Here is a 26,151-nt window from a genome sequence, read left to right as displayed (position 1 = left end):
TCATATTATGTCTTTATTTTCTTTTTTTAAAATGTAGCATTAAAGTCATCCCACATACAGATATTCCTATGGCTCCGCACACATTTTATTCTATCACAAGTTAGGTGTTTTAGCTATGGGACGAAAATCATCCCATTAAAATGGCAACTTTTCTGAAACGGGGGTTTCATATTTATGTGATGGGAATCGACTCCCCACCTACTCCCCCAAAAAACTCCTTCAGTCCAGAGCTACAGGAAGACAGCTCACAACCATGGCTAACATGGAGCCCACGCAGAGAGAGGGCCCCGAAACAACAAGTGATGGGGTTAAACTTTTGAAGCAAGCGACTTCTTTATTTGTACAGAATAAGGATACTGAGGAAACGCATCATTTTCCTTTTAGCTCTTTTACTGTTTTGCTTCCACCCAGGTTACTGCATACCAAGCGGCTATGAATAGTAAAAACCAACTGATTTAAAGTCCCTGAAATGCATGCAACTTAGAACTCCCTACAGCACACACAATCAGTTCCCAGTCTCCGGGTCTGCTTTTTGTTTCGCGGAAACTATGGCGCTGCTGGGTTGCCAGCTGTGTCTGTTGTACTGCTGCTGGGGTTTGGAGTGGCTGCTGCTTTGGCTTCTGGCTGCTGGGTTTCAGTTTGGGGATCTTCTCCATTTCCGGCACTTTTCTTACTCTTGTCTGCTGCCATGGCTCCCATCTCCATGATTTCCTGCAGTGGCCGATCGCTTTCAAGGGAGCTGGGCTGGAGTTCATAAACCTGGACTTGACCGGGGACATCGACTGCTTTCTGTTCAAGCTTTTCCAAGATGGTCTGGACCTTCCTGACGCCATCTCTCCTGGCCTGACGGACATCAGCACGTCCTTCAGGGTCTACCGAATCCAGGGCCAGAAGCTCTTTGGTCAAATACTCTTCTATCATCAGGTATTTTTTGTCAGTCTTCTTGCCTTCAAAGTTGTCCACAGCCTGCTCCAGCCCTTGCACCTTCTCCAGGATAGCTTCCACTTTTAGCACACCTGGATGTTTTGGGGGTGCCTCAGCTCCGCCTGGCTTTGGGGATGTGACTTCTGCAAGGGAAGGGCTGGGGGCTGCCCTTTCTTCTGTAGCCACATTCTTGGGGGACGAGGGGACAGCAGAAGGGGCAGGGCTTGGAGAGGGACAAGGACCAGGAGCAGAGGGAACCTTTACTTCCACCTTCTCAGAGGGAGGCGGAGGCTTCTGGGAAACAGGTTGAGAATCCACTTCCTTTCGGATCACTTGAATCGGGATTTGTGCAGGAAGATCTGGTCCAACTGCGCTAGGTTTGCTTTCTGGTTTGTTTTCAGGTTGGGGAACAGGTGAAGCTTCTCGATGGGTCATGGGCTGCTGTGAAGAGGCAAGGATACAAAGATATTTTTAATAACTGGTTAAGAGTCACAGAAAGTTGTCTGTAGCTAGTACAGTATTAATTAGAAAGAAAACTGGGAATTTTTTTTTCTTTTTAAGTTTAACAGTATAAAAGAGATTTTCAAAGTGAACCAACAGCTGTTACAAAATAAAAATATATTAATCACGTTCTGTGACCACTCATCACCTTGGTCTACCGGTCTGTTACCTCAATGGATTTCTGTAGATGGCATTCTTAGGGCAAGAAAAACTAATATAATTTTCAAAAATGAAAATATCCAAAACTCCTGCGGACTGCTCAGCTAGTTTAGCTGAAAGCAAAGTCTTGGGTGACTCAGACTCTCAGGTGATACAGCCGTGGAGAAATAATTGCCACTTGTCCCCTCCCTTACGCTGTGTGGACAGCCTCTGTTGAGGGTGTGATCTTCCCAGCTCCTGTTTCAGAAAAGTTATAATTTCTTTTTAAAAAAAAAAAAAACTATAACAGCCTAGTGGTTTCTGTCCACACTGATGTATTTTTTGAGAATAAGCAAGATGCCCCAAACAGTTACCCCTGTAAGAATTCTGCTGGGCACACTTGGGCTGGAGCTACCACTCAGCCGTGCATCTCTGCACTGACTTCTGCACAGGCTGAGATACTCTTTAATGGGGCTAGAAGATAGAGCCATATTTTTTAAAAATGAGCTATGCTTAAAACCAAAATATCTCAGCTCTTTTACATTTAGGTGAATGTCTAAAACCCCTTAAAAATCTCACACACCCTAATTTCATCAACTGGGAAATAAGAATTGGACTACATTATTTTTAAGTATTCCCAATTTAAAATACTAAATTCCTCTATAATGTTCAGTTAGGTCCTATTCTTGCAAGCCTCCAAAAAGGAATCTTCGAACAAGCTATAAAAGGGAGATCATCACAAACAAAGTTAAGGGAAGTGGAGACAATATTGTTTCACGGATTATGGGAAACATTTGGGAAAGATATGAGAGGAAACATCGCTAGCTCTGCAAATGGGCACCACTTTCCTGGGATAACTGAGCCCAAGGAAGGACCTGGAGGACATTTAGCTGTAACCTCCTTTTCTACCAAATCTCTTTTTCCGACCCAGACATCCTCAACTTTGGCCCTTACCACTCAGGAACCAGCCACAAGACCCTCTTTGGGTTTTAAAACAATGGAGGGTAAAAAGGGACTTTAGAAATACTTAAGAGGAGGCACTCGATGGCTGTACTTTTTTAAAATGTCAAGGTTATGAAAGCAAAGCAAGGCCGCCAAAGAACTATTCCAGATTAAAGGAGACTAAGGAAACGACCTCTAAATGCAGTGCTCATGGTCCAGGATTAGATCCCGGAACGGGGAAATGATTTAAAGGAGATGTGAGAATGGGCTGTGTAGTAAATAACGTAAGAATGTTATATTTCCTAAATCTGATAATTCTACTGTAGTTACAAATGAGAAGGTCTTTCTCTTAGGAAAATATTTACTGAAGTAGTTAGGGTCTGGTAAAGGGGCATGATATCTACAATTAAATGTCAAACAATTAAAGCACATAGATAACATATATAGAGAGAAGAAATGACAAAGCAAATGTAACAAAATGTTAACAGTGAATATGGATGAAGGGTATACTGGACTTTTCTGTGTGATTCTTTTTACTTCTCTTAAGGCTGAAATTAATTTACAAACAAAAAAAGTTAAAAAAACCAACAAAACAATAAAAGGAGAGTGCTCTGTTACAGGGCTCTAGACAGTGTCACCATCTGTAGTAAAAAGACACCCTGCATTTGTTCACAGGAGACTTCCTTCTAAAAGCCATGGCAGAGAATTAATTCAGCCGCTCAAGTCGCAGCCAGAGGGGGCCCGGGGCTGCTGAAGGCTCTGCGGCTGAGCTACGAGCTGCTGCAGCTACACGTCCTCCTCCTCCAGGAACCAGCGCCCCCAGTCTGCACTGAAGGATGAGCAGGCCCTGCCTGGCGCTCTCACCAGGCTGGGGGCTTCCACCCAGCCAGCCGGCCCGCTCCCCAGCCAGGCACCAGGGTCCTCCACCAGGCTGGGGGCGTCCACCCAGCCAGCCGGCCCGCTCCCCAGCCAGGCACCAGGGTCCTCCACCACAGAGGAGGAGAAAAGCGGAAGGCACAGCGCCTGCCTATCGTTGAGCTCAGAGCCGAGCTGAAGAGGCAAGAAGAGGACTTTGAAATGCACAGAACGATCACAGGCTGAACTAAGGGCCTCACAGGCGCCTGAGAAAGACCAGTGGGATCCACAGAAGAGGCGAGGCTGCCTGTTGAAGGGGCAGAACTTGGGTTGTGAAGGCATTTCGGGGAGCAGGTTCAGCACGAGCAAAGGCACAGAGGGGGGGAATGACAGAATGGGCTTGAGAGTGGAGAGGGGGCATCAGGGAGGAGGGAGACAAGCTGCCTGGAAGACTGGAGACAAGGCTGTGGCTGGGGTGTGGACGGGCTACGAAGGGCCCTGCAAGGTGGGCGCTAAGACACCGAGGCTCTAGGTGTGCGAGCAATGCTCCCTTCTGCCCAGCTGTTTCCCATCGTGGTGGCTGGAGCCTGCCCCTATGGCAGCTGCAGTGAAAAATGAGCACAAGCTGCAGAAAGGGCTGAGGGTTTACAGCCAGCCCTGGTCCTGGTCCTGCACATCTGCCACCGACCAGTCATGTCCAGGAGGTCCCTCTCCCCCAGTTACACGTATGTCGTCTAGGAGGGCTGAGGGGGGCAGCTGGGGTACTTGCACAGAGCTCCTCAGCCCACAAAGAGATGCTGCCATAGCCAGTCTGCCGACACCAACCCTCATACCTGAGGCCTGTCGACCACGGTGTGCACACGCCGGGGCGAGGGGGAGTGCACCGGTGTGCTGCTTCTGGCTGGAGAGACGTCCCGGCTGGACGCACCCAGGACGGGCGGCCGGAACGGGGATGCTGCCCGCAGGGGCTCCCAGTCGTCCCCTTGGATCTTGTGGTACACAGGCTGGTGGGTCTGGTATTCACCCTGCTGAGCTGGGTAGTGGGTCTTCTGGGCTTGGTGGAAGGAGGGCTGGGCTGCCGGCCGGCTGACATTCTGCTCATGTATCACAGGGATGGGGATGTAGCCCCGCGGGAGCTGGTGACTGCCCAGGCTGCTCCTGCCAGAGGAGGGCAGGCTGGCAGAGGAGGACGAGGACGAGCAGTCGGAAGCAGCTGGAGACTGGGATCGCTGCAAGACACAAAGGGGAGAGGCACGGCCCATGAACGACCCTCTGCCCGGCACTCCGACCGGCCCGTCATGTGCCTGCTCGGAACAACAGGTTTCATAGGACCGCCCATCTGTGTTTCTGCTTGCAAACTGCAGTGTTAGGACTGGGAGCTGTGCAGTCAAGAGGCCTGAGTTCAAATTCTCAACAGCTTTCTGAGCCTCATCCAAAACGTGGGAAAACGTACCCTCCCCTCACCGGGCTCACCTGAAGGTTAAGTAAAATAATCGAGTACGTACTTTAGCATAAGGGCCACAAACAAGAAGTGCTCAATACATTGCATTTGTTGTCCCTACACGTCACTTTGTTTCCTTTTGCCTTAACCCTTTCCCTGCTAATGTACAGAGAACTCAAGTCAGCCCGGCACTAGGAGCTGCGTCTCCTATGTGGCCTGAGGCAGGCCAGGCCCCTTTCCCTTCTGCACCACCTTCTATCCACCTAGAAAATAGGACTGGCGTTTCCCCAGCTGGCTTCTAAGGGCCCTGCTCGCTCAAATTTGTTAAAATTTCTCTAATATGTCACATTTGATTTTTAAAACAAAAAAATCATTCCAAGTATAGGTACTGCTTCTCCAAGGAAGGCCAAGAGCCTCCTGGTGTCCACATTAACTATGATTTTTTTTTTTTGCCCCCAAGCAGACAGTGAAGCCACACGTCCACGGCAGAGCCCAGGGAGGCAACCCCAAGCCTGGACGCACACAGGGAGCAACAATGGGTGCTCACGAGCTGTGCCAATGGGCACGACAGGATGGTGTGCAGGCAGGAAACCCAGGGGGGCTCACTGCTCAGGAATCCTACTGGGGTCTCCTGGCCCTTGAACCGCAGCTAAGGACCAGATTAGGGACTATTCTTTAGACGCTGGCGCCCTGCAGTGTTGGCTTCAGGCTACAAACCCTGTCATAAAGCAGCTACCTTCCTGACTCCCTTGTTTTGGACTTCCGTTTAGACTGTGGGACACTGTGAGGGCAGGTATGCTGCCTTGTTTTCATATCAATATAGCTCCAAGCAGTTAATACTTATCTATAAAAGCTGAACTTACGGAAACAGCCCAGTGTCTGTATTTCTGAAATAGAAAGCCTGGTGGGAGTAAGGAGCATCAGGTTAGGGGCCAGAGGCCGAGCTTCTCGTCCCAGGGATGATGCCACTCCCCCTTTGTGCATTTGGACCAAGCCGTTTACCTTTCTGAGTCCCAATTCCTTAACTACAAAAATAAGCCACGACCCATGCCCACCTGAAAAACACCTGTGGAACGCTGGGAGACAACGTGGGGCTGTCAAGCTGTCTTTGCTGGGTGACCCCTGATGCTGCAGGCCAGGCCCAGATGCCCTGCGTGTGTCAGGTGCCTGGCCCAGGGCGCTGGCCACAGGGTCTGGGGCCAGCCTAAGCAGCAAGCAGCTTGAGCTCCCAGGTCACACCCACAGGCCTCGCCTTACCTCGGGTCTGTGGGAGGCAGGGGGCTGGGCTGCCACAGCTGCTACCGCCTGTCCACACTGTTTATCTGGCTGGCTGGCTTCCGGGACACCCCGAAGAGGTGACTGGGATCTCTGAGGAGCCGTTGCAGCTGCCTCGGTTCGGAATCGTTGCGTCCCAGGCTGGGGAGAGGCAAAAACAGGGTGCGGCTGCCGGCTCTCGAAGCCTTCATGGAGGACGGGGATGGGGATGTAGCCTGGTCGGAGCTGTGGGTACACAGCGTGGCTTTCCCGTGTGGGCAGCGGCCTGGAGCCCTCCCGGGAAGGGCCATTGGCAGAGGATGGCGTTTCCTAAAATAAAAAGAGGAGAAACACAGACCCGTTAGACTGGGAAGGTAACGCCTCTGAAGAGGAAACAGCACGGTGCTGAGCGCTCCGATCATCTTCCAGGGTGATTCTGGGCCCTGGGTCGGCCAGCACGGCTGAGCAGAGAGCACGGCTGCTACCCGGCTTCTGCCAGACACGCCTCCCCTACTGAGGCTGCTGTCTGGCCAGCAGTTTAAGCATTAGGGGCCTCAAGAAAAAGGTGAGCCAAGGTATCTGTCGAGCACGAGAGGCCTCACTCTCCCTCACCGATAAGACAGGGTTTATTTCTGGATGACAGGCGGGCAGCAGTATTTGTAGGAGAGCCACTACTGTCTCCCAAATCCTCAGACCCAGATCAGGAGATGCGAGGAGGGTTCAATTCCAACTCGCTAAATTATCGCCAGCTTCTCCGCTTCCTAAAAGGTCCTCCTGTTTCCTAACAATCCAGAGTTTTGCTGGCCCCAAACCGTGGAAATCTTTGCAGAGAAGGGGCGTCGGGAACATTTTCGGAACAAGCTACAAGAAAGGGAGACACATGAAAGCAGCACAGAATGAGAGTAAAACCTGGGGATTAATCGTGCTGGATTTCTGATGCCAACAAAGCCTGCTTGGTGAGGAGCGGCTAGGGTCCCTCTGTGTCCTCTCATGAAGTGCTCCCTTCAGTGGCCTGGCTATTTTGGGACCCTTGAGAAGGCCAAGTTCCAGATGTACCACAGAGACAGATCTTGTTTCAGATGACAAGGCTGGCCAGTCACTTGCCGGGCAATGTCATTTCTCACCAAGCAGAGGCTGGGCAACTAAAGCCAGGCCCTCCAAACCCCCGCCGCCCAGGCTTTCAGTCCTGACCATCTCCTGAGGGTCCTTTTACAGAGGAGGGGACTGTGGATTTATGTCACTTACGAACATCCCAGTAGATCAGCTTAATAGAAGGAGAGTGATCCCTCCTTATGGAGGCATTTTTCTGAGCTGCGAACAAATGCCAAAGGCTAAGGAGCTTGCAGGGTGGAATTCCCACTGCTGCAAACTCAGTCACCAGTAAGGGAAACCAAGGGCTGATTTGCATTGAGTGATGGACCACTGTAATTTTGCCTTGCTTCTAGATTTGTGTGCACCAGGTGGCTCATCCTGCAATTTAGCCCTTTCAGACCCATCAGCTGCTTCCGTCCTGCTGGGCCCCTGGCCAGAGGGCCTCCAACACACAGGAGGCAACGGTGTTGCCGTGTCCTTGGGGACACCAACAAACAGGCACTCTCAGATTAGAATGCCCACGTGCTCAGGGCGGCTGCATTATTTTAGCCTGCTCGACTCTCAGGTCACCCAAGAGCAGGGAGTGGGTCCAAGCCTCACATTGAGAACCGAATTCCTGCTGTGAGACAGGCACCAAAAGGCACCAAGAGAGGCACTGAAGAAACTCTGTCATACTCGGTGCTGATACCGGAACACAGCACCAGGGCATCTTATCCATTCACTGTGCACCCGTCCTCCAGGCTCACACAGGGGCCGGACTTGTCCTGGGACGTTGTCTCTGCTGGCTTCCCAGGGTGCTGCCTCCTCCCAGTCACACAAAAGCCACACACCATCTGCACACTCCACGGAGCTGAGCAGTTAGCAAGCCCTCACCCATTGACTAGCTCCTGACAAACGTCCCACTACTGAGGTGCTGGGTACCACGGGGTGACCAAACCCACAAGCATGATCCCTGCCAACTAGGGACTTATACAAGACAGTTGAAGGCTGCATGAAACAAACAGGAAGCAGAACTGCCGGAAAGCATGGGGGGGGTCCTGCAGATGGGGGAAATGCATGGGTTTTTCCAGCTAGATAGGCTGCAAGTTCATTCTGACCTCCATCAGTAACAGAATTATTCCGGAACAATTCTCTTAACCTCTGTGAGCCTTAGTCCCTTTATCCAGAAAATGGAGCTACCAATGCCCACCTCACAGACTGCCGTGAGGTTTTATGAGAACACAAGGATGCCCAGAAGGCTGAAACGCTTGTGCGTTCTCTCCCTAAACAGGCATGTGATTATGCTCTCAGGCACCAAAGTGTCAAAGCGATCAAAACTGAAGGAACAAAGTTAACCAATGGTGGCAGGAGTCAGAATGGTGGCTACCCCTGAAGGAAATGGAAGGGTCTTGAAAGAACCTTCTGAGGGGATGGACATTTTCTCCATCTTTTTTCTGGGTAGTGGGAAATGGGTGTGTATACCTGTGTACAAATCCGTCCAACTCTGAACTTCTCTGGAACCCCCCACTGCCCATGCCCTGCCACATTCCACCAGTACTATCCGGTTTTCACAGGTGAGCGCTGCCAACCCCTCCATCCCCACACAGCCAGCTGTGAGCTGTGCCTCCAACTCAGACCCTTCCAGGGCCTGGAAACCTTAGATAGGCCTGGCGGAGGCTCGGCTCTCCTCGGGGAAGCCCCTGAATCCAGAAGGCACTGCAGCTGGCCTGCCAAGAGTTGTGCATTTTATCAATCTCACTAAATATATTTTGTACTTCAATTAAAGGAAGGAAGAGGAAGGAGGGAAGGAAGGAGGGTGGAAGGAAGACTAAGTCGGCCTGCCAGAGGGACTTGTGACAGCAGAGACCGCTTCCTGGAGCCAATATTCGACCTGGGTCTGGGAAGAAGTGCCGCGTTGGGTCAGTGGAGGAAAGCATGTGGTCACTACAGGCAGGGGGAGGGGGTGGTGTCGGAGTAGCAGTGGGAAAGCTGGGAAAGCGGGTGGAGATGGAAGGTAAGTGCTGAGCGGAAGAAGGTCAATGAGGCTGGAGGCCCAGGGGGCCGAGCTGCAAGTGAGGCCCCACATCCACTCTCCTGCGAGCTGCTGACAAGACGCCTCACCAAGGCTGGAAGAACCGAAAGGAGAAAGGGCATGTCAGGAAACAAGAGAAGCCAGGATGAGAGTGCAGAAACGAGGGCGAAGCAGGGGACAGAGCAGAGAAAGGAAGGGTGACCCAGGAGGAGCAGGCATGAAAAGGCCGCTGTGGCTGACAGGGCAGGAGGCCAAGACTCGAGTTCTGAGTTTGGGGTTAACTGAAAAACGGAGCTGGCAGCTGGCACAAGGTGGAAGGCAGGGAGGGTAAGGGCGCCTGGAGGCCACTTCTCCTACAGCCCTGAGGTCTGCACTCCTGGTTCCCTGTGAATTAATACCCCATTTATGCAACTTAATAAAAAACCACACACCTCTTCATAAGCCTCACATCTAAAAGGCAGCAGGCTCCCCTTCCAGTCTGGTGGGGTTTTGTTTAGAAAAACACTGCTTTAGGTAAAAGACCCCACCAGTTTTACAGAATAGACAACTAAACACTTCTACAGGAACAAATAATTTAAACCAAAAATGAAACTCCCACCCATAATAATGTCTGTACCAGGAATTCTGACACTACCTTCGAATGTTTCTACGCTGCTATATCATCAGAAACCTGTCAACAGAAAATGCTTCCATTTTTACTAAAAAGCACCATCCAAAAGAGTTCAATTAAATTGCCCTTTCTATCTTCTATGGTGTTTTCATCAAAATGTAGTAAAATGAGGTATAATTTTTTTAATGAAAAATTTAAAAGTGTGTAATATTTATGATCCTCCTGGAATATGACCAGAACGTATCTGTCCCTTTTGTCCCATAAGAATTGTTCTCAAGTTCAAACCCAAGTCCAGAAAAAGCCTATCGGTTACACCAGCGTGTTTCACAGAAGACTCATAATCTGCTGCCCCCACTCTGACTTCAATGGGGACCCCATCTTCTTTGGGTTATTCTGTGATTACGTGATAGGGACTAGGCACAATCAGTGACCAAGCAGACAACTGCTAATCCTCGCCTCATCACGGCGTGCCTGTAGCGTCGTAAGGAATTCTTTTCCAGTGCACCACAGCTCACTATCCTTATCTTTGGCAGAAGACATCAGGAACACCTACATACAAAACCTAAGTGGGAAATGGCTCGCACCCTGACTTCACTGCTTATCTCACGCCATAAATTTATAAAGCGAATTGGTTAATTCTTCTCCCTTGTTTGTGCACCATATTAAAATCCTGAGGCGTGTCTCAGAGGGCACTAAACAACTCCATGAGATAGCCAGGATAAGAAGCAGGAAAAATTACCCCAGATGAGCCAAAACTTGCCCTACTAAGTGCAAGATATTATTATTAGACAAGTCTGGGGTCAGGTTCTGAGCTGGGTGAGCCCTTGGGTTGACACAGGTCCTATTTGCTTAACAGCACATCTAAACTTCACTGCTGGTTTTAATGACAATGTGGGTGCTAAGTGGACAGCTGGGGACATGGAAAGAGGCTGTGCTTGGTTCTAATCCTGACTCTGCTGCGTAAGCAGCTCACATCCTCTCTCTGGACCTCAGTTTCCTCGGCTGTAAAATGAAGGGGAGGCCCAGACATTTCGTTAAGCGGTGGTTCCCAAACTCGAGGGGGCATCAGGAAAACCCAGGAAATGGAAAAAAACAGACTTTCTGCACAACCCCTACAAAGTCTGATTCAATAGGTGTGTGGGAAGACGAGCCAGGGCTGCACTGAGAAACACTGATCTAAATAAAGCTCCTTTCAGCTCTGACAGGCTCCGTGGCCTCAGATTGCCAAGGTCCCTTCTAGCTCTAAACACCTACATAAAGCTCCAAAACAAGGAAAAGTTGATGTCGTGGAAATCTAAAGGACCACTTCCAACTGCACTCAGTTAAATCACATCAGAAGTCTCTGGAACTCAAGGTGCCCCAAACTTGCACATACCAAACGAGCGAGGAGGGAGCTGCCGACCCCCCAAAGGACTCCTGTGCCTCAGAAGCTGGGCAGAACAGAGCTTCTGGGACACCTGCAAGGTGTGTGTCAGCCACGGTGTTGGAGTGTCGCACATGCATGGCCTCAGCGGCCTGGGGGCAGCCAGGGAGCAAGCAGGGCGTGCCTCGAGCCATCCACAGGCAATTCCCTGTACAGACTGGCTTCTGAACCCTAAGAACAGCCCCGCGGTAAGCCCCAACCTCAGCTCTTAAAAACAAGTGGGCTCAACCTTCAAATTTTGTGCTCAGAGTGAGTGCCTCACTCCCCTCACCCTAGCCCCCTGCTCTGCTGTATAATTTGCTGAAAGGGTATTAGGTGGGTACTAGACTGATTGGGGGGATCACTGCATAAGTTATAAAATGTCTAACACCTATGCTGTATACCTAAAACTAAAATTATAGTGAATGTCAAGTGTAACTAAAAAAAAATAATTTAAAAAGGGGGTATTAGGGTAGTCAGTCATGCAGTTGCTTCAAAAGCAAGGACATCAATTGCATTGTGTAATTAAGGAGATCTGAGAATCCCTTTATCGGACTAAGCAACCAAATATTATTGAGGCACATGAAGTGCAGGAATCACTCAATTTTAATAAATGTTATTTTAAAATATTTTATATTATTGCCATTCTATATATTCCATTTTTTGTGGTGCAGTAAGAAATTAATGGTGTGAAAAACCATGTAGCAGACTTACTTCTTTGAGGATTGTGTATAGTTTTTCAGTCTTGCTCTGATGTGTCCCTGACACCTACCATACAACTTCTCTACAGCCTCTTTTAATTCTTCTTAAAAATCCACCCAATGTTCTCTATGGTACTGAAAGATGTGATCTCCCAAGTCTTAAGTACTGGAGCCTGTATATATATGTTGATGTGTGGTAGAATTTTAAAATAATTGACATGCTTTTTGTAGTCACTTAGAGAATTATTTTGATTTCATGCTTTACAGATAAGGCCCAGATCATTTTTAAGATTATTATATTTCCTCTCTAGTTTGTCGATTGTTTTTTCTTATTATATACAAATAAACCGGGCGTATTAAAAAAAAAAACGTGGGCTCAACACACTACAGTTCCCACCTGAATGAAAGGTGACAGCAACAAAGGAAGCTCTGAGGGCTGCCCCAGTGTCACCTTGACACACCTGGAGCCTAAAGTAGGACACAGGTTCTAGAAACTGGGTTTTTGGGCTGGAAGAGCCTTCACACCGGGTCAGGTGTTGACTTTTACTAATGATACTTCAAAACTTCTAAAACAAAGGAAAAAAGAAGGAGGGAAATAGGAATCCTGGAACTCTCCCATGTACCTAGGATCTATATCAAATTTAAGCAGCTTGGCTCACTTCTATCCAGCAGGAAGCAGAACAGAAGACAAGCTGAATTCTAAAGCGCAAGTAGAGAGTAGAGCTTCAACAGCCTATCAAAAGTTTCCGTAGGTGTTATAGGCCAAAGAAATGAATTAGGTATTACTGCCAATTTGACATATAAACAGCTATTTGCATCCCTACAAACTCAAAATTCCTCAGTTCCCAGTGTATTGTGATAAAGGGTCTTTCCCACTGCCTTAGCCATGTTTTGGGGCATAGAATGGACACTGGGCAAATTCTGAATAATAAGCAAAGGCCACATCCACCAAAGTTTGTTTACAGCACCCCTGGTAAGACAAGAGTCTGTGCTGACCCCAAGTTCTATAAGCAATCCAGTCACAGATGACTGCAGGTTTTATCTGATGCCTGTTATTAAAATATATGTATTTTACCCCAGGATTAATGAGATGGATGTCCCTATGTGTTTCCACTGGGGAAAAAGTTTTCTTAGAGCCTGAAACTCATCGTTGCTTCTCTTTACAGCTATGTCCAATGAGCAGGACAAACCAGCATGAGCCCTGGTCTTCAAGTTGTCACTCTGGTCTCCAATTCTACCCTCCTGCTCACCAGCTGTGTGCCCTCAGACAAGACTCCTTGCTACTAAGACTCAGTTTCCCCAGCTGTAAAAATACCCACACCTCCCAGGAATTTTTGCAAGACTTAAGTGAAAGAAGACACAAGGAAGTCTTTATAAACTCTAAACTCATGCCCTACACAATCATGTTTCTTCATTCCACAAACAGTTACTGATAGACCCAGCTTTTCTAAGTAGCAGTTGGTTGGACCTACTGCTTACAAAGCCTAATTCATCAAGTTGGTAACGAGCCTGTTTGAGTTAGAAGCCCATTTATCTGAGTCTTAAATGGGCAAGAATGCCATTTTTTCTGCTAATAACTGTATCTAAAGTTTCACAACCTCGAAGCAAACAGCCAAAAACAACTCTAGGGGCCAGAGCCCCGTTAACTCCCTTCTCCCTCCAACAGGCCCCAGCCAGCCCCTCTGAAGGAACCTGCACTGTGGACAAACTCACCGCTGAGAAGCCGACTTAGCCACACCCAACTGGCGTTGACTGAGACCTAGTGAGAAAAGCCAGGCCAGGCAGGGGCAGGAGGACCTGCCTAGGAGCAAAGTATCTGCTGGTGTCCCTCCATCCCCTCCCCCCAGCATCCTCTGTGCAGCCCACACCGGGGCATGTAAGGGACCTCCTGGCTAGCACCACCACCCACAGCTGGGCTCTCCCTGCTGAAGGGAGTGCTCGGGGCTCAGAGTCAGCACCGGCCTCCCCAGTCTCCCACCCCTGGAGCCCTCAAAGATTCCATGTAGAAGATGTGGCCCAAGGTCACACGGGAAGTTACTGCAGAACCAGGCGAGAACCTCAGTCACCGGACTCCCAGCTCCTGAATTCACAGCTACAGAGATATTAAAAACTACCTACTTCCTCTTCAGGAAAGAAAAAAACAAAAGTAGGGACATCCGCTTTAATCAATCTAAAGCCACAAAGCACAGATGGAAAAGTACCTGAAGTTTCTGTATCAGGAAGCAAACTGTGTTAAGTTAGATAAAGAGACCGCCTTGAGTTGGTACATTTCCATGAGTTGTCAAGGACTTGTCTCACACTAAGGTGGAACACTGGGGCCATCACTCAGCTCTTCCATCCGCTAGAAGCCAAGCACGTAAGTGTTTGCTGGTATCAGGGGACAGAACTTCACTAGACATACCTTTTGTACAAAACACAATTTCCCCAAAGAAAAAAAATCTCCAACTGATCAACTGAGACGCAGGCGTGGGGAGAACTGCTCTGACTGATGGTGGCAGCCTTGGTAGAAATTCCTGGGGTACTCTCCTCCCTACCCCAAGCAGCTGCTCAAAGCACTCCCCCTCACCCCACCCCGCAACCAACACACTCCCCCAAGAGGGTGGTGGCAACCAGAAAACCCCTCCCTCTCCTTCTACCTGCAGTGCCGTGTCTGCCCCTTAGAGCTGGGTCCAGAACAGCTGTGCAGATGGCCGGCCCCTGATTAAGGTGACTCAGGTTCCCCCCAACACTAATGGGCACCTAACTCCTGCCTGGCACTGTGCTCAGACCCGCCCCGAGACGCTGAAGGAGAGCCTCTCTTCAGGGAGCTGGGGTAGAGGAGAACCACAGCACACTAAGCAGCAGAGTGCAGGAAACAGCCCCCTCGCCCCCAGCCTGTCTTGGGTGGGAATCAGGGATGAATCTACAGGCTGATGAGGCTGTGAATGCAGGTCTGGCTGAGGCCCCAGAGGCCTAATAGCCTTTCTATAGCCCCGTATGGCATCCCTGAGTTACTGCCCAGCTACATCCTACCCTCACGAGGGGCACAGGAACACCCCCCCCACCCCAGAAAGGGTTCGGAAGGCACCCCAACACTGGTAGAAGGAGAGTCAGCCAAAATTGTCCCAGGAGGTTAAGAGGAGGCCTTGCTTCTAAGAAACAACACTTCTCGCCTAGCTGGGAGCCGACAGACCCATGTCCAGACATAACTGTCTACCTCATGGGGAAGCCGCATGCCTACCTGTGAAGCCCCTCCTGCTTCCCAGTGGAAGCTGTGCACGTTTCCACAAACTGCACACACGTGGCAGGTCAGGCCCTACCTCACTGCCTTCCATGCACCGTCCCCCACGACCTTCCCCGCCTGCTGGATGGGTACTGTTCTAGCCCATTTTACAGAAGAGGAGACTGAGGCTCCAAGAGGGTGAGTGATTTATCTGAGAGCACTAGAACCTGACACCAGGCAAGGATGTGTTAACCTCACTGTTGCTGCCACACCCGTACACTGTCTGGGGCGAATGTCCTCAAATCCTTCATCTTCCTGAGGTAAAACGCAGCAGGGGAAAAAAATTCACTTCACCAGCCGAGCTGGGCTGCGCTGAGGCACAGGCCTGGAACATTCAGTTCGAGTGTGCTCTGGGTCAGGGCGCCAGTGCTGGTGCTGAGTCACTGTCTGGCGGACGCAGGGCAGTGAGAGTGAGGGCGCTCGGCTCAGTTCTGAGTCACGGCAGCCCTGACTCCACACGCGTCCAGCATGGGCCCTGTGCAGGGAGAAAACCCGGTTCTACCGGAGCAGGAGAGCTGGTCCTGCTCTGATGCTCAGGGTCCGCAGGACGAATCTGGGAGACTCAAAACCACAAGTGGCTGCCTTCTCTCATGCGCATGCACGTGATCCTTGTCCTGCGCTGTTGCTGAACCATCCATGCATTCATTCAGAGTCCAAGGACTTAAAACAACTGAAAAAACGACCTTCCTACTTTAATCAACACCAAGGCAGTTACTTCAAGATAGGAAGTGTCTGCTCTTCAACAGGATGCTAAGGAATTTTCAGTGGGGCGGCTCACCTTCCTCACTGGGCCACAGCACTGTGCTGGGAGTTCTCGGGCAGTGTGCTGTTCACAGGCTCTGATGTCACACAGCGGGGACTCTGCAATTCTGGGCTTTTCTGAATTGACAGTGAAGAAGCAGCTTCACTCCGTGGGCGGGCGGGTGGCGGATCTTACTATCATCCATGGGGGGTGGGGCACAACTTCCACAGCGTCGGGGCGGCTGTCTGTGCAGCTGTGGGTTAGCACGCTCCAAGATGCTGTGTCACCAGTGAGGTCAAAAAAGAGCTTCTCGAGACCCGAAAGGATGAACTTTGGGAATCAATACTAAAGTCCTCTGTGAAGAAAAGGCCATTCAGAGATGCGATGAGAAGGAGTCCCCTCCTGGGGGACATTTGGGAGCCCAGGACAACACTGCAGTGCTTGGGAGCCAACAGAAGGGCCTCTTTCCTTCAACCAGCCTGTCCACTCTGGAGCCCAGGCCCGTGCTGTACTCTTCTCCACACAGAAATCATTCGATTCTTTACTAAGCCTGTAGACGCTGCCAGGCACTGAGAAGCCGAAAGACGAAACAGACGCAGATGCTGCTTCTGGAACTCTCGGCCCATAGGGACATGACCCCAAGGCGAGCAAAAAGTACTGCCTTTGGGAGAAAAGATGCCAATTAAAGTAATGTGGAGTCCAGATCAGGGATAGCCTGCTTCCAACCAGAGAAATGTAGGAAATGCTTTGTGGAGAACGGCATGAAGGAGACAGAACTGTCCTCTATACGGCATTTAACATCATAACATCCATCAGTTTCGGATGGGGTGAATGCCTGAGTGAAAACTTGGGCCCATCTCCTACGCTCCGACCCAGACTCAGGAAATGAGCCAAGATTTCTGATCAGCTATGCTCAGGTGTTTATTACTGGGGCCATGCCTGGTGAGCTCTGAGTATGAAGGACTTTTGAGAAGACTCACTAGAGGCCAATCTGTCACCCCTTCAGGCTCCCAGGTGGGGCTAACCTCTGTCTACAGCCTTTCTCTTTTGTCACAGCTGACAGGCCTTGGGCCAGGTACAGCCCTCTCCAAGTCTATTTTCTCATGGAAAAGAGGCACCTGAATTCTGTACGTTAGAGAGCTGCTTTGAGAATTTAAAGCGATACGGCTTCTAAAAGCACCTACCAGTGTCTGGCATGTAAGTATAAATATGTTGACAGACAAAAAAATATTAGGTTCATTCCTTCCTAAAGAAACCTTTTGCAAGCTGCCTGGCTTCCTGAAAAGCTGCCAAGACCTTCGCCTCTCTCCCCCATCCCCCTGCCCCCCCGAAATCTTCATAGAAATATGCAAAGACTTAATAACACCAGATATCTCACACACTTACACAACACCAAGTGAGGGGCGGGGATTAACTTCCACATCTGCCAAAGGAGGGGGTTTGGAGCTGAGCTTCAGAAGTCCAGCTGTGAGTCTGAGAGCTGAGGCAGAGGAGGATCCTGGGGTGCAGACCTGATTCACCAGCAGTGGGGAGCTGGGAGGGACCAGAAACTCCAGGTAGGTAGGGCAGAGGTTTCTTTGGTGTCTATTAGCACTAGAGGGTCCCCAGAGGTCCCTAATAAGCAAGGCCTTAGTCTTTTGCTCCAGGTTTTTCTACGTAAGTGTCTTCAATATTTAAGAGCAACATTAAATGAACAAAAATGTGAAGGAGAAAGAGGTTTGAATTATTCATAGTTTCCTATTTTTATGACAAACATCAGATGATTTCAAAACATCAATAGGAAATAATAAACATGTAGAGTGGTTTATATAAGGCAGTCCTGTGCCATTCCAGAAACAAGGACAGCGCTACGCATGCCTCATGGGTGGCATGTAGCTTTCTGACTCACTACCAGCCCTGACAGCATCAAGCAGCTAAGCCTTCCTGGCCCTGGCTAACGTCAACCGCCGCCACAGTTTCTGTGCACCAACTCTACCCTCGTTAAGGGCAAATCTACTCTACAAAACAGGGGACAAATTATGGTCAGTTCTTGCATAAGCCAAACACAGATTGTTCTTGAGAGAGGAAAATGAAGGCCTTCGGTGAGCTGTACTCCTAAGGCATCTGGCCATGCTCTTTATCCACCCCCCAACAAATCACCGTGCATCAGTCACAAAGGAATCTGCTCCACAGTAACTGCAACTTGCTGGAAATAAGAGGAGAGAACGGACACTCATTTCCTGACTGGTCTGATTCTGCTATGAGGCAGGAGAGCTTGCAATTGATCTGCAAAGAGCAAAATGATCTCATCTTCAAGAAAAATCAGGAGGCTCTGCTGTACCTGAAGCAGTACAAATGAGTGTCTCTACTTCAATCCTAACTCAAAACATTTCCAGTTTCCTCTGAAAGGATGTTTCTACCTCTCGTTCACAGGGCCTGAGTATAATATGTCAAATGATTATGGTGAGCCTCTGATGGGAGGGCAAGACAGGAAGGGAACGCTCTGGCTCACTTTTTTCAAGGGTGCAGGGGGGCCTCCCTGAGTCTGACCCTTCCCCACACCTAGCACTGCCACCCCACCCGGCTCTATTCCTCCCCATGCCACCCCATATTCACACTCCCAGAAACCAGGCACCAGGGAGTTTCAGCAAGAAGGAAAATGGAGGCTCAAAGGCTCTGAAAGGTTGAGGTTAAGTGGGTACCCTGTGGGGGATTCCAGGGCCTACACACAGGCTTACTGTACTCACAGTCTGCCACCCCTCTTCCCCTAAAATGGGATCCCCATTACTCAGTGGGTCCCAAATGCCTGTCTGGTAAATTCAAGAATCATCAGGGGGGCTGACCGAGTGGTGCATTGGTTAGAAGTTGGCTTGGGACACCAGCTCTGAGCAGCATGGCCCTGGTTCGGATCCCACATGAGGGCCAGTGACGCTGCGCCCTCTACAGCTAAGACGGTGAACAACAGCTCGACCTGGAGCTGGGCTGCCGTGAGCAGCCAGCCGTCAATGGCCAGCAAGTGACTGCCTCACCCTGAAAGAGCGCAATGATCACAATACCAACATGGGCCAGTGAAGCGATGTCCTCCACAACTAGACTGAAGAACAAAAGGACAGCAACTTGTCTGTTCCCCTTCCCCGATTCCCCAACGCTGTTCCCTCCCCAATTCCCCAGTAAAATCTTTAAAAACAAACAAAAAATCATCAGGGAAGCTTTTTTGACGTAAAGATTTCTGGGCCCTACCCTGAGCAATTTGGATTCAACATAGGGAGTGAGGGCTGCAGCTGGCAATCTGTGTTCTTCAAAGGCTTCCCTGGAGACTGCCCAGCTTGGGAATCTGTGCTGGTGACCTCCAAGATCTGGAGGGCTACAATAGCCCTGGTTCCTCCAGGGAGGAGGGTCCCTCAGGTCCCAGAGGGGTTGGTGGGGGAGCAGCACAGCGTCACACTCCACGGTAGCTACCCTCTGTTTATTCCGGGAGGAGAACTCAGAGGAGCGGCTGCACGGGAGCTGTGTGCACTTACTGACTGCAAAGCGAATGCCAACCTTTCTGCCAGGGAAGGGACCTGGACTGGTATGAACTTGCCAGGAGATTAGTGAGAAGCCCACGTGTGCAGAAAATCGATACCCAGGAAGACTGCAGGTGGGCGGTTCACTTAGAGTGGAGCTGGATAAAGCCCAATGTCTTGGCTTCCAGCAGTCCTGTGCCTCTGCACTGAAGGGCAAGACACTTGCTTTCGCTTTCCCCCTCTGTAAAAATGTGGGGAGTTATTCTAACCACTTCAGGGGAACGTGAGAGGACAGAGTATAAGACTAAGCAAAACGCAAAGGTCTGGTGTTTTTTTTCTTCTTCCTATGAAAGCCATTCCTTCACCAACAAGGTTATACTGTAAATATCCAAAAACTATCTTCCCTGAAAGAGGGCTTCCTGTTATTCATGCTCAATGAATAGTTCTTTACTGATTGACAGCATCTCCTGCTGAAGCTAAGGATGCTTGGAGGGTCCTCTTAGCAACTCCAAACGGCCCTTTGTTTGTGCCAGGGCCCTTTTCTCGTTCTGCATTAAGAAACCAATTTCTAATATAAAATAACACTGAAGGATTTTCCATTGTATTTAGTTTGGAATAAGGTGCAATTCATATAAGCGAAGCTGAATTAGTCACCGAGATGTTCTATGTATATCAAAGCATAGGTTTGAAAGCAATGAACCCTTTAGCTCTTGTAATACCGAAGAGCTAATGAAGTGAATGTTTCCTCCTTATGTGTTGGTACCATGCTGACAAATCTCAAGTAATTAATTTGGTAAAGAGAATTTTTTTCTTGAGTTGATCACATCTAGCCATCACCATCCAAGTAATCATAGCACAGAAATCAGCCATCTAATACTTAAAGGTACTGGGAGGACACACAAAAAAGTATTCCAGCCTGTACGCTTCACGGTTTCATAAAAAGTCAAGACATTTCTACCTTCTTCTAGATATAGATACACTGCCTCTTCTCAGGACTTACTGGTGTGGTTATCTCTTTGCTATTAGTACTAAGTGATCTTTGGAAACACAATTGAACTCTCTGGGTTTCTCAGTAAAATCAAAGAGGCTGTGCTAAAAGATCTTCAAGGACCTTTCAACTTCAAAATTCTGACTTGAATTTTCAAATCAACTTTTCCAACATCATTATTCTGATTTAGTAGCTCTTATTTTCTATTCATTGAGAATAATAGTAACTCAACCTGTTTTTTTCTACCCTTAAGAAGTTTTATGAAACCACAGCCTAACCCATTCACCGGATGGGTACACAGAGATCTCAACTTGCTGGGTGAGTTTCATGTTGAAAACAGTGCTGACAATCTGGGTCTTATACTGCATTCCCAGTGGATACGTTCAAACTTGACCTTCACTTACAACAAAGGGTGCCAGCAGATTCTGACTGTCCCTATCTCTATAGGAAGGAAGCCTCAAATTTTTTTTTTTTTTTTAGCCATACTAAAGATCACATCCACACAGACTGTAGAAACAGGGCTGGTTTGAAATGAGCATTAGTTTCACCCAACAATGGGCTGAACAAATACACAACAAGTATATATAATTATGCCTCTTGTACTAATTACAGCCTCTAATACTAATTTTCAGAAATAAATATACCATTAACTTCTTATAAATGTAAATTGCTGAAGGTACAATGTTTCACTGTTGGGCACCAGAGTTTTGTCAATATTTTAAAGAAAAAGGTGCATAAAAATGAAGGTGGATAACATCATTCTTTCTTCTAATATAATGACTTAATTAAGCATTAAGCATTCTTAATATTGTGAATTTTTACGTCTTCAAAATAACTTACCAGCTCTTTATAGCTTTTATTTTCATTTTGCCCAGACAGCATTAACAGTTACCCTTTAAACATTTCTTTTTCCCAAGCTTTTTATTTTGAAAAAGCTCAAACTTATAGATAATTGCAAGATTAGTACAATTATATTTTTAAATATTAACAGGCTCATTTCAAATGTTTATTTTCAAGTTTTCATGCTCCTAAGGGTTAAATATAATCCTTACATATATGTAAATGAAACACACTTCTGCTATATCCACCAAAGTAGTACCACTCAGTTATCTGTGTATTAAAAACAAGTCCTAGACGTTTTAATACCATAACAAGGAAGGGAATGTATGCCATTTAAAACAATTTCTCTTTCTCGCCAGTGTGAGGCAATGTCCTAAGGCGATGGCCAACTATGAGACAGTCTAACATCTTTAGTTTAGAAATTGCCTGGGAGAAGAGCATCTTGTTTTTAACAAGTCATACTAAAAAAGGTTCTCATAGAAAACTGCCTCAAACAATACAGTTTTAATTTCAAATATAAACAGAAAAAGATAAGGAATGTATCTACATCAGTGTCCTGAGTCACGCTGTGTCTTGAGGCAGGCCGAGTAAAGGCAAGACATCCCTCAGCCACGTTAAGGAACCAGAGGAGGTAGAATTCCTGAGACCACCACCCAAGCTTGCGAGTGGACCCTGGCGTCCGCCCGAGTGAGATCAGCTGAGAAAAACCAGGATCTCTGCCCCGGAAGCCCGGCGGCGTTGGGGCCTGGCCCGGCCTGGGGAGCTGACCAGAACGGCCGCCCCTCGTGGAGCCCGTGCCAGCTCCGGCCACCGGGCCCTGGGCCCTTCGCATCGAGCGGGTGGACGGGACCTGATGCCACCGCGCGGGTCGTACTTCCCGGGCCGACCCCCAGAAACCCCACGCGGCCGGAGGAGCACTGTCCCCTCCGGGGCCTCCCCCTCGCCCCCACGCCGGCCCAAGGGCGGGCCCGAAGAGGGGGCTCGTAGGAGCGCAGCAGGCCGACACCCGGGAGCTGGTGCCGCCCGAGGTCTGCGTGCCCCAGGTGGCCTTCACCGACCTCCGGAGCTGGGGCGCGGGCGGGCTGCGGGCCGGAGGGCACCCGGCGCCTCGCGTCCCTGCAGCCCGGCCCAGTTCCGCCGCCTCCGCCCGGCCCTGCTCTTCCACTCCTCGTCGAGAAAGGGGGTCTGGCTCACCTTGGGGCCCTCTGAGGGCACGCGCGGGTCGTTCCACGTCGTGGTGCGGCTGTTGTGGTCCACGAAGAAGGGCCAGCCTGTCTGCGGGTCGACCTTGATTTCCCAGCCGGGGGGCAGGGGGTCTCGGTCGCCGGCGCCGTTGCCGGACGCCATCTGCACCATCGGCGAGTGGGTGGCAGCGCTCATGCTGGGTCGGGGTGGGCCCGGAGGGGAGGCCGCCGGGGTGCCGGGTCGCGGGGTGCGGGGCCTCCAGGCGCCGAGTCGCTCGCGGGCCGCGGCCGGAGCTAGAACTGTGCGTGCCGCCGACGTGTCCGGGAAGCCGGCGCCGGGCACCTTTATGAATTAAAGGAGGGGGTGACGTGGCCCGAGAGGGGTGGAAGTGTCTGGAAATAGCCTCCTCGCTGCCAAAGGGGAAGGAGGAGATAAAGGGAGGTAGCAACTGGCCGGCTAGAAACTTCTGGTCCCATCCAGAGAAGTTGGCGGCGGCGCGGGTTGGAAGCGGAGCTCCGCCCTGAGTCATCCGCTATAATCGGGGCGGGGGCTCGGCCCGGCCGCCCCTCCTCCACCCCCTCCACCTCCTCCTTCGCCCAGCTGCCCTGGGGTGGGCAGTGGTTCTCCTGCGGGATCCGCCTGCGGCGGGTTTCGGCTTTCAGACTCGCTCTCTCTTCTTGGAGCTGCGTGGGTATTTCCGGGGCTGGTAGTCCGGGCGCGGAGTGCCTGCTGCGGCTCCTCGGTATAAAAACAAAGTCGTCGTTCGCCTTTGAAGTCGCAGGTTTTAATCTAGAGTTTCGCTCACCCGCCACCCCCTGTCCTCCCGCTTAGACTGATACTCGGAACACTGGCGTCACTCAGCTACGTTTTAATCACCGTTCTTCATGGGCTTGAGAGCTCTGGAATGTTGATCGGACACTATAACCAAGCCATGGAGAAAATGGAAATGTGAATGGAAATTCACCTGCCTGCATTTTGAAGCCTAAAGAATGAAAGGTTGCATCAGTCTGTGGTTTTAGGCTCTTGAACCTCTTCTATCAAATATAGAAACTATTGTTTCAGTAAAAACTGTAAAGAAAAATCACATCCTTTTGGGTTTTGGCCTTTCTTATCGTAGAAGTTGGTTCTTGCTATATTAAATCTTGACCTTTATTTGGAAAGTAAGGACCAAATCAAAATCATGAAAAATGTTTGTTTGGTTGATTCAATTGTGGTTGCACTCGTAACCTCAACCAAACACCCCAGTTCCTCTGAAGGAGAGAGAATGTGCCCCTGAAGGGAGAATGTTAGGGAGGTTCCATTTCAGATCCTTAGGCATGCAGGCTCATTCTCATCCCCAGAAACATTTTGAGAAGTTGCCTTGGACTGTTGGGCCCAATTTTTTAACTCAAATTCTGAGAATACCCTGGAACCCTCAGAGACAACACCTCTNGGGGCCCTCTGGCATCCCAAGCCAGCTCTTAACCAACGCGCCACTCGGCCCTCGGCCAGTCCCTAAACCTATTCTTATCTTGAAAGATATGACTGAGTATGGCTGAAGAGTTGTTTGCCAAACAGAGAAATGATAAGAATTATGCTTTTGGTGTCTCTGCCACCATGTGGTTTGCACTCTGGGGATTAGGCAGATATTGGTCACACGTCCTGTGTTATTTCCAGTAGATACATGCAGTTGCTTCCAGAGGGTCCAACCAGTCTAACTGTTCTACTCTTCCATTCTTTGGGGATTTATTGAATACTTCCAGACAATACTCCCTAAATTTGGCACCAGGGAAGGATTCAGACATGAAAGCCCTGACCTGTGCCTTCCAAGATGGTAGACTCTACTTAGGGAAATAAGACACCTATGGGGGTGGGGGAGCCGGCAGAGTGGCTCAGCTGGTTAAGAGTTGGCTTAAGAGCATGAGCTCTGAGCAACAGGGCCTCCGGTTCGATTCTCATATAAGCCAGTGACGCTGCGCCCCAAGCTGAGCTGTCGCTAAGCTGCCTACAGGTGGCAGGATGGCTCAGCTGGTGTAACAACAAGATTGCCTGTTTGATGGTGAGCTATGCCCACCCGCAACTAAGACTGAACTCGGCACCTTGAGCTGAGCTGCTACCCAGATGGCTCAGTGGCTACAGCGTGTGCTCTTAACAAGGCCGTGGGGTTCAACTCCCACATGGGATGGTGGCTAAGCCCACCCACAACTAAGATTGAACACAGCACCTTGAGCTTAGAGGCCATGAGCTGCTGACAGGAAGCCAGATGGCGACTGGCTCCCTCCACAACGAAGACTGAAGAACAATAATTTGGCTGGTTCCCTTCCCCAATTCCCCAACACTGTTCTCCTCCCCCAATTCCCCAATAAAATCTTAAAAAAAAAAAAGACTCCTGTGGGTTTTAATTTTATATGTCAACTTGGCCATGGTGTCCACATATTTGGTCAAACATTATTCCGAATGTTTCTGTAGAGATGTTTTTTGGATGAGATTAAGGTTTTAATTGGTGGGCTTTGATTAAAACAGTTTACTCTCTTTGATGTGGGTGGGCCTCATTCAAGTAGACTGCTTTTGAACTTGGACTGCAACTTTTCCTTGGGTCCCCAGCCTGTTGGCCTACCCTGCAGATTTTGGACTTGACCCTCTACAATCCCATGAACCAGTTCCTTAATCAATCAATCAATCNGACTCTCACCTTGAGTCTCCCAGGGGGCATGGCCCTGCTGACACCTTGGTTTCCAATTCCTGGCCCCCTGAACTGTGAGACAGTAAGTTTCTGTTGTTTTAAGACTCCCAGTTTGTGGTGCTTTGTTAAGTCAGCCTAGGAAACAAATACTGGTACAGCAGCCAGACCTTCCATCTTTATCGTCCACCGCGAATGTCACTCTGTAATCCATAGCAAGAACCACCCTTTGGAACATGATTGGCAGATTCTTTCATTTGTCCCTCATCAAGCACAGCAGCACAGACAGGGAGCCTTTCTTGATTCCTCATCTCCCCACCAGGCAAAAATCAACCCTCTTCCTGTTTGAGGGACTGTCTCCCCTGAAAAGTACTAAATTCTCAACTCATTCAAAGTGGAACTCTTAAACGTGTTTTTAGATGATGTTTCTTCCTTCTGCTTATCCTCCAAATCTTAAAATCACGTTTCAGCCATGTCACCCCGACTAATAAATGGAGAGCTTATTGAGCCAAAAATCAATATATAGTGATAGAAATGTAGGAAGGGAGTAAAAAAATGTCTAGTTGCGCATTATTCATTCACTACAACAAATGTTGGAGGGCCAGGCTCTAGGGCTATAATGATGAAGGAAATGTAGGCTTGGCCCGTTTTGTGGAGGCAAGAGTCCCAGGAAGAGTTAAATTACATTGCGATCTGGTAAATACTGTTGCAAAGATAAAATGTTTTCAGAGCCTAAAAGATAGCATAATCAACCCAGCCTGGTGACTCTGGGAAGCCTTTGGGGATGAATGGGCATTTGTATTGAAAACATTTTTCTTTAATAATAGAGGTGCATGATACAGAACTCAAAAGGCACCAACGGATACTGTATTAATTGGGTGGTTTAACACAATAGAAATGGATTGTCTTACGCTTCTGGAAACTAGAAGTCCAAGATCAAGGTGTCTGCAAGGTTGGTGCCTTGTAAGGACTGCAAGGGGACAATGTGTTCCGAGCCTATTTCCTGGCTTCGAGTGGTTTGCTGAGAATTGGCTCAGTCTCTGCCTTCATCTTCACACAGTGTTCTCCCTGTGTCCAAATTTCCCCTTTGTATAAGGAGACATACGTATATGGGATTAA

The 26,151-nt window shown here is 49.3% G+C and overlaps 1 protein-coding gene across 2 annotated transcripts; it reads right to left on the bottom strand.

Annotated features, from left to right (window-relative positions):
- Window positions 1-22,886, bottom strand: BAG3 (BAG cochaperone 3). Of its 2 annotated transcripts, none has more exons than XM_019643002.1 (4): window positions 22,383-22,886; window positions 6,059-6,385; window positions 4,194-4,589; window positions 1-1,365 (listed from the first exon to the last, which is right to left on the bottom strand). In XM_019643002.1, exons 1-4 carry the CDS (start codon window positions 22,566-22,568, stop codon window positions 547-549), a joined length of 1,728 nt encoding a protein of 575 aa, XP_019498547.1. In that variant the 5' UTR covers window positions 22,569-22,886; the 3' UTR covers window positions 1-546. The 2 variants fall into 2 exon arrangements, with proteins under 2 accessions (XP_019498547.1, XP_019498548.1); XM_019643003.1 differs by having other exon boundaries at window positions 1-1,362.
- Window positions 22,887-26,151: the final 3,265 nt, after the last annotated feature.

This window comes from Hipposideros armiger, unplaced genomic scaffold (assembly GCF_001890085.2).
Source record: "Hipposideros armiger isolate ML-2016 unplaced genomic scaffold, ASM189008v1 scaffold_74, whole genome shotgun sequence".
NCBI lineage: Eukaryota > Metazoa > Chordata > Mammalia > Chiroptera > Hipposideridae > Hipposideros > Hipposideros armiger.
Note: the sequence above shows the minus strand (reverse complement) of the source record. Positions and strands in the feature narration are given on the sequence as shown.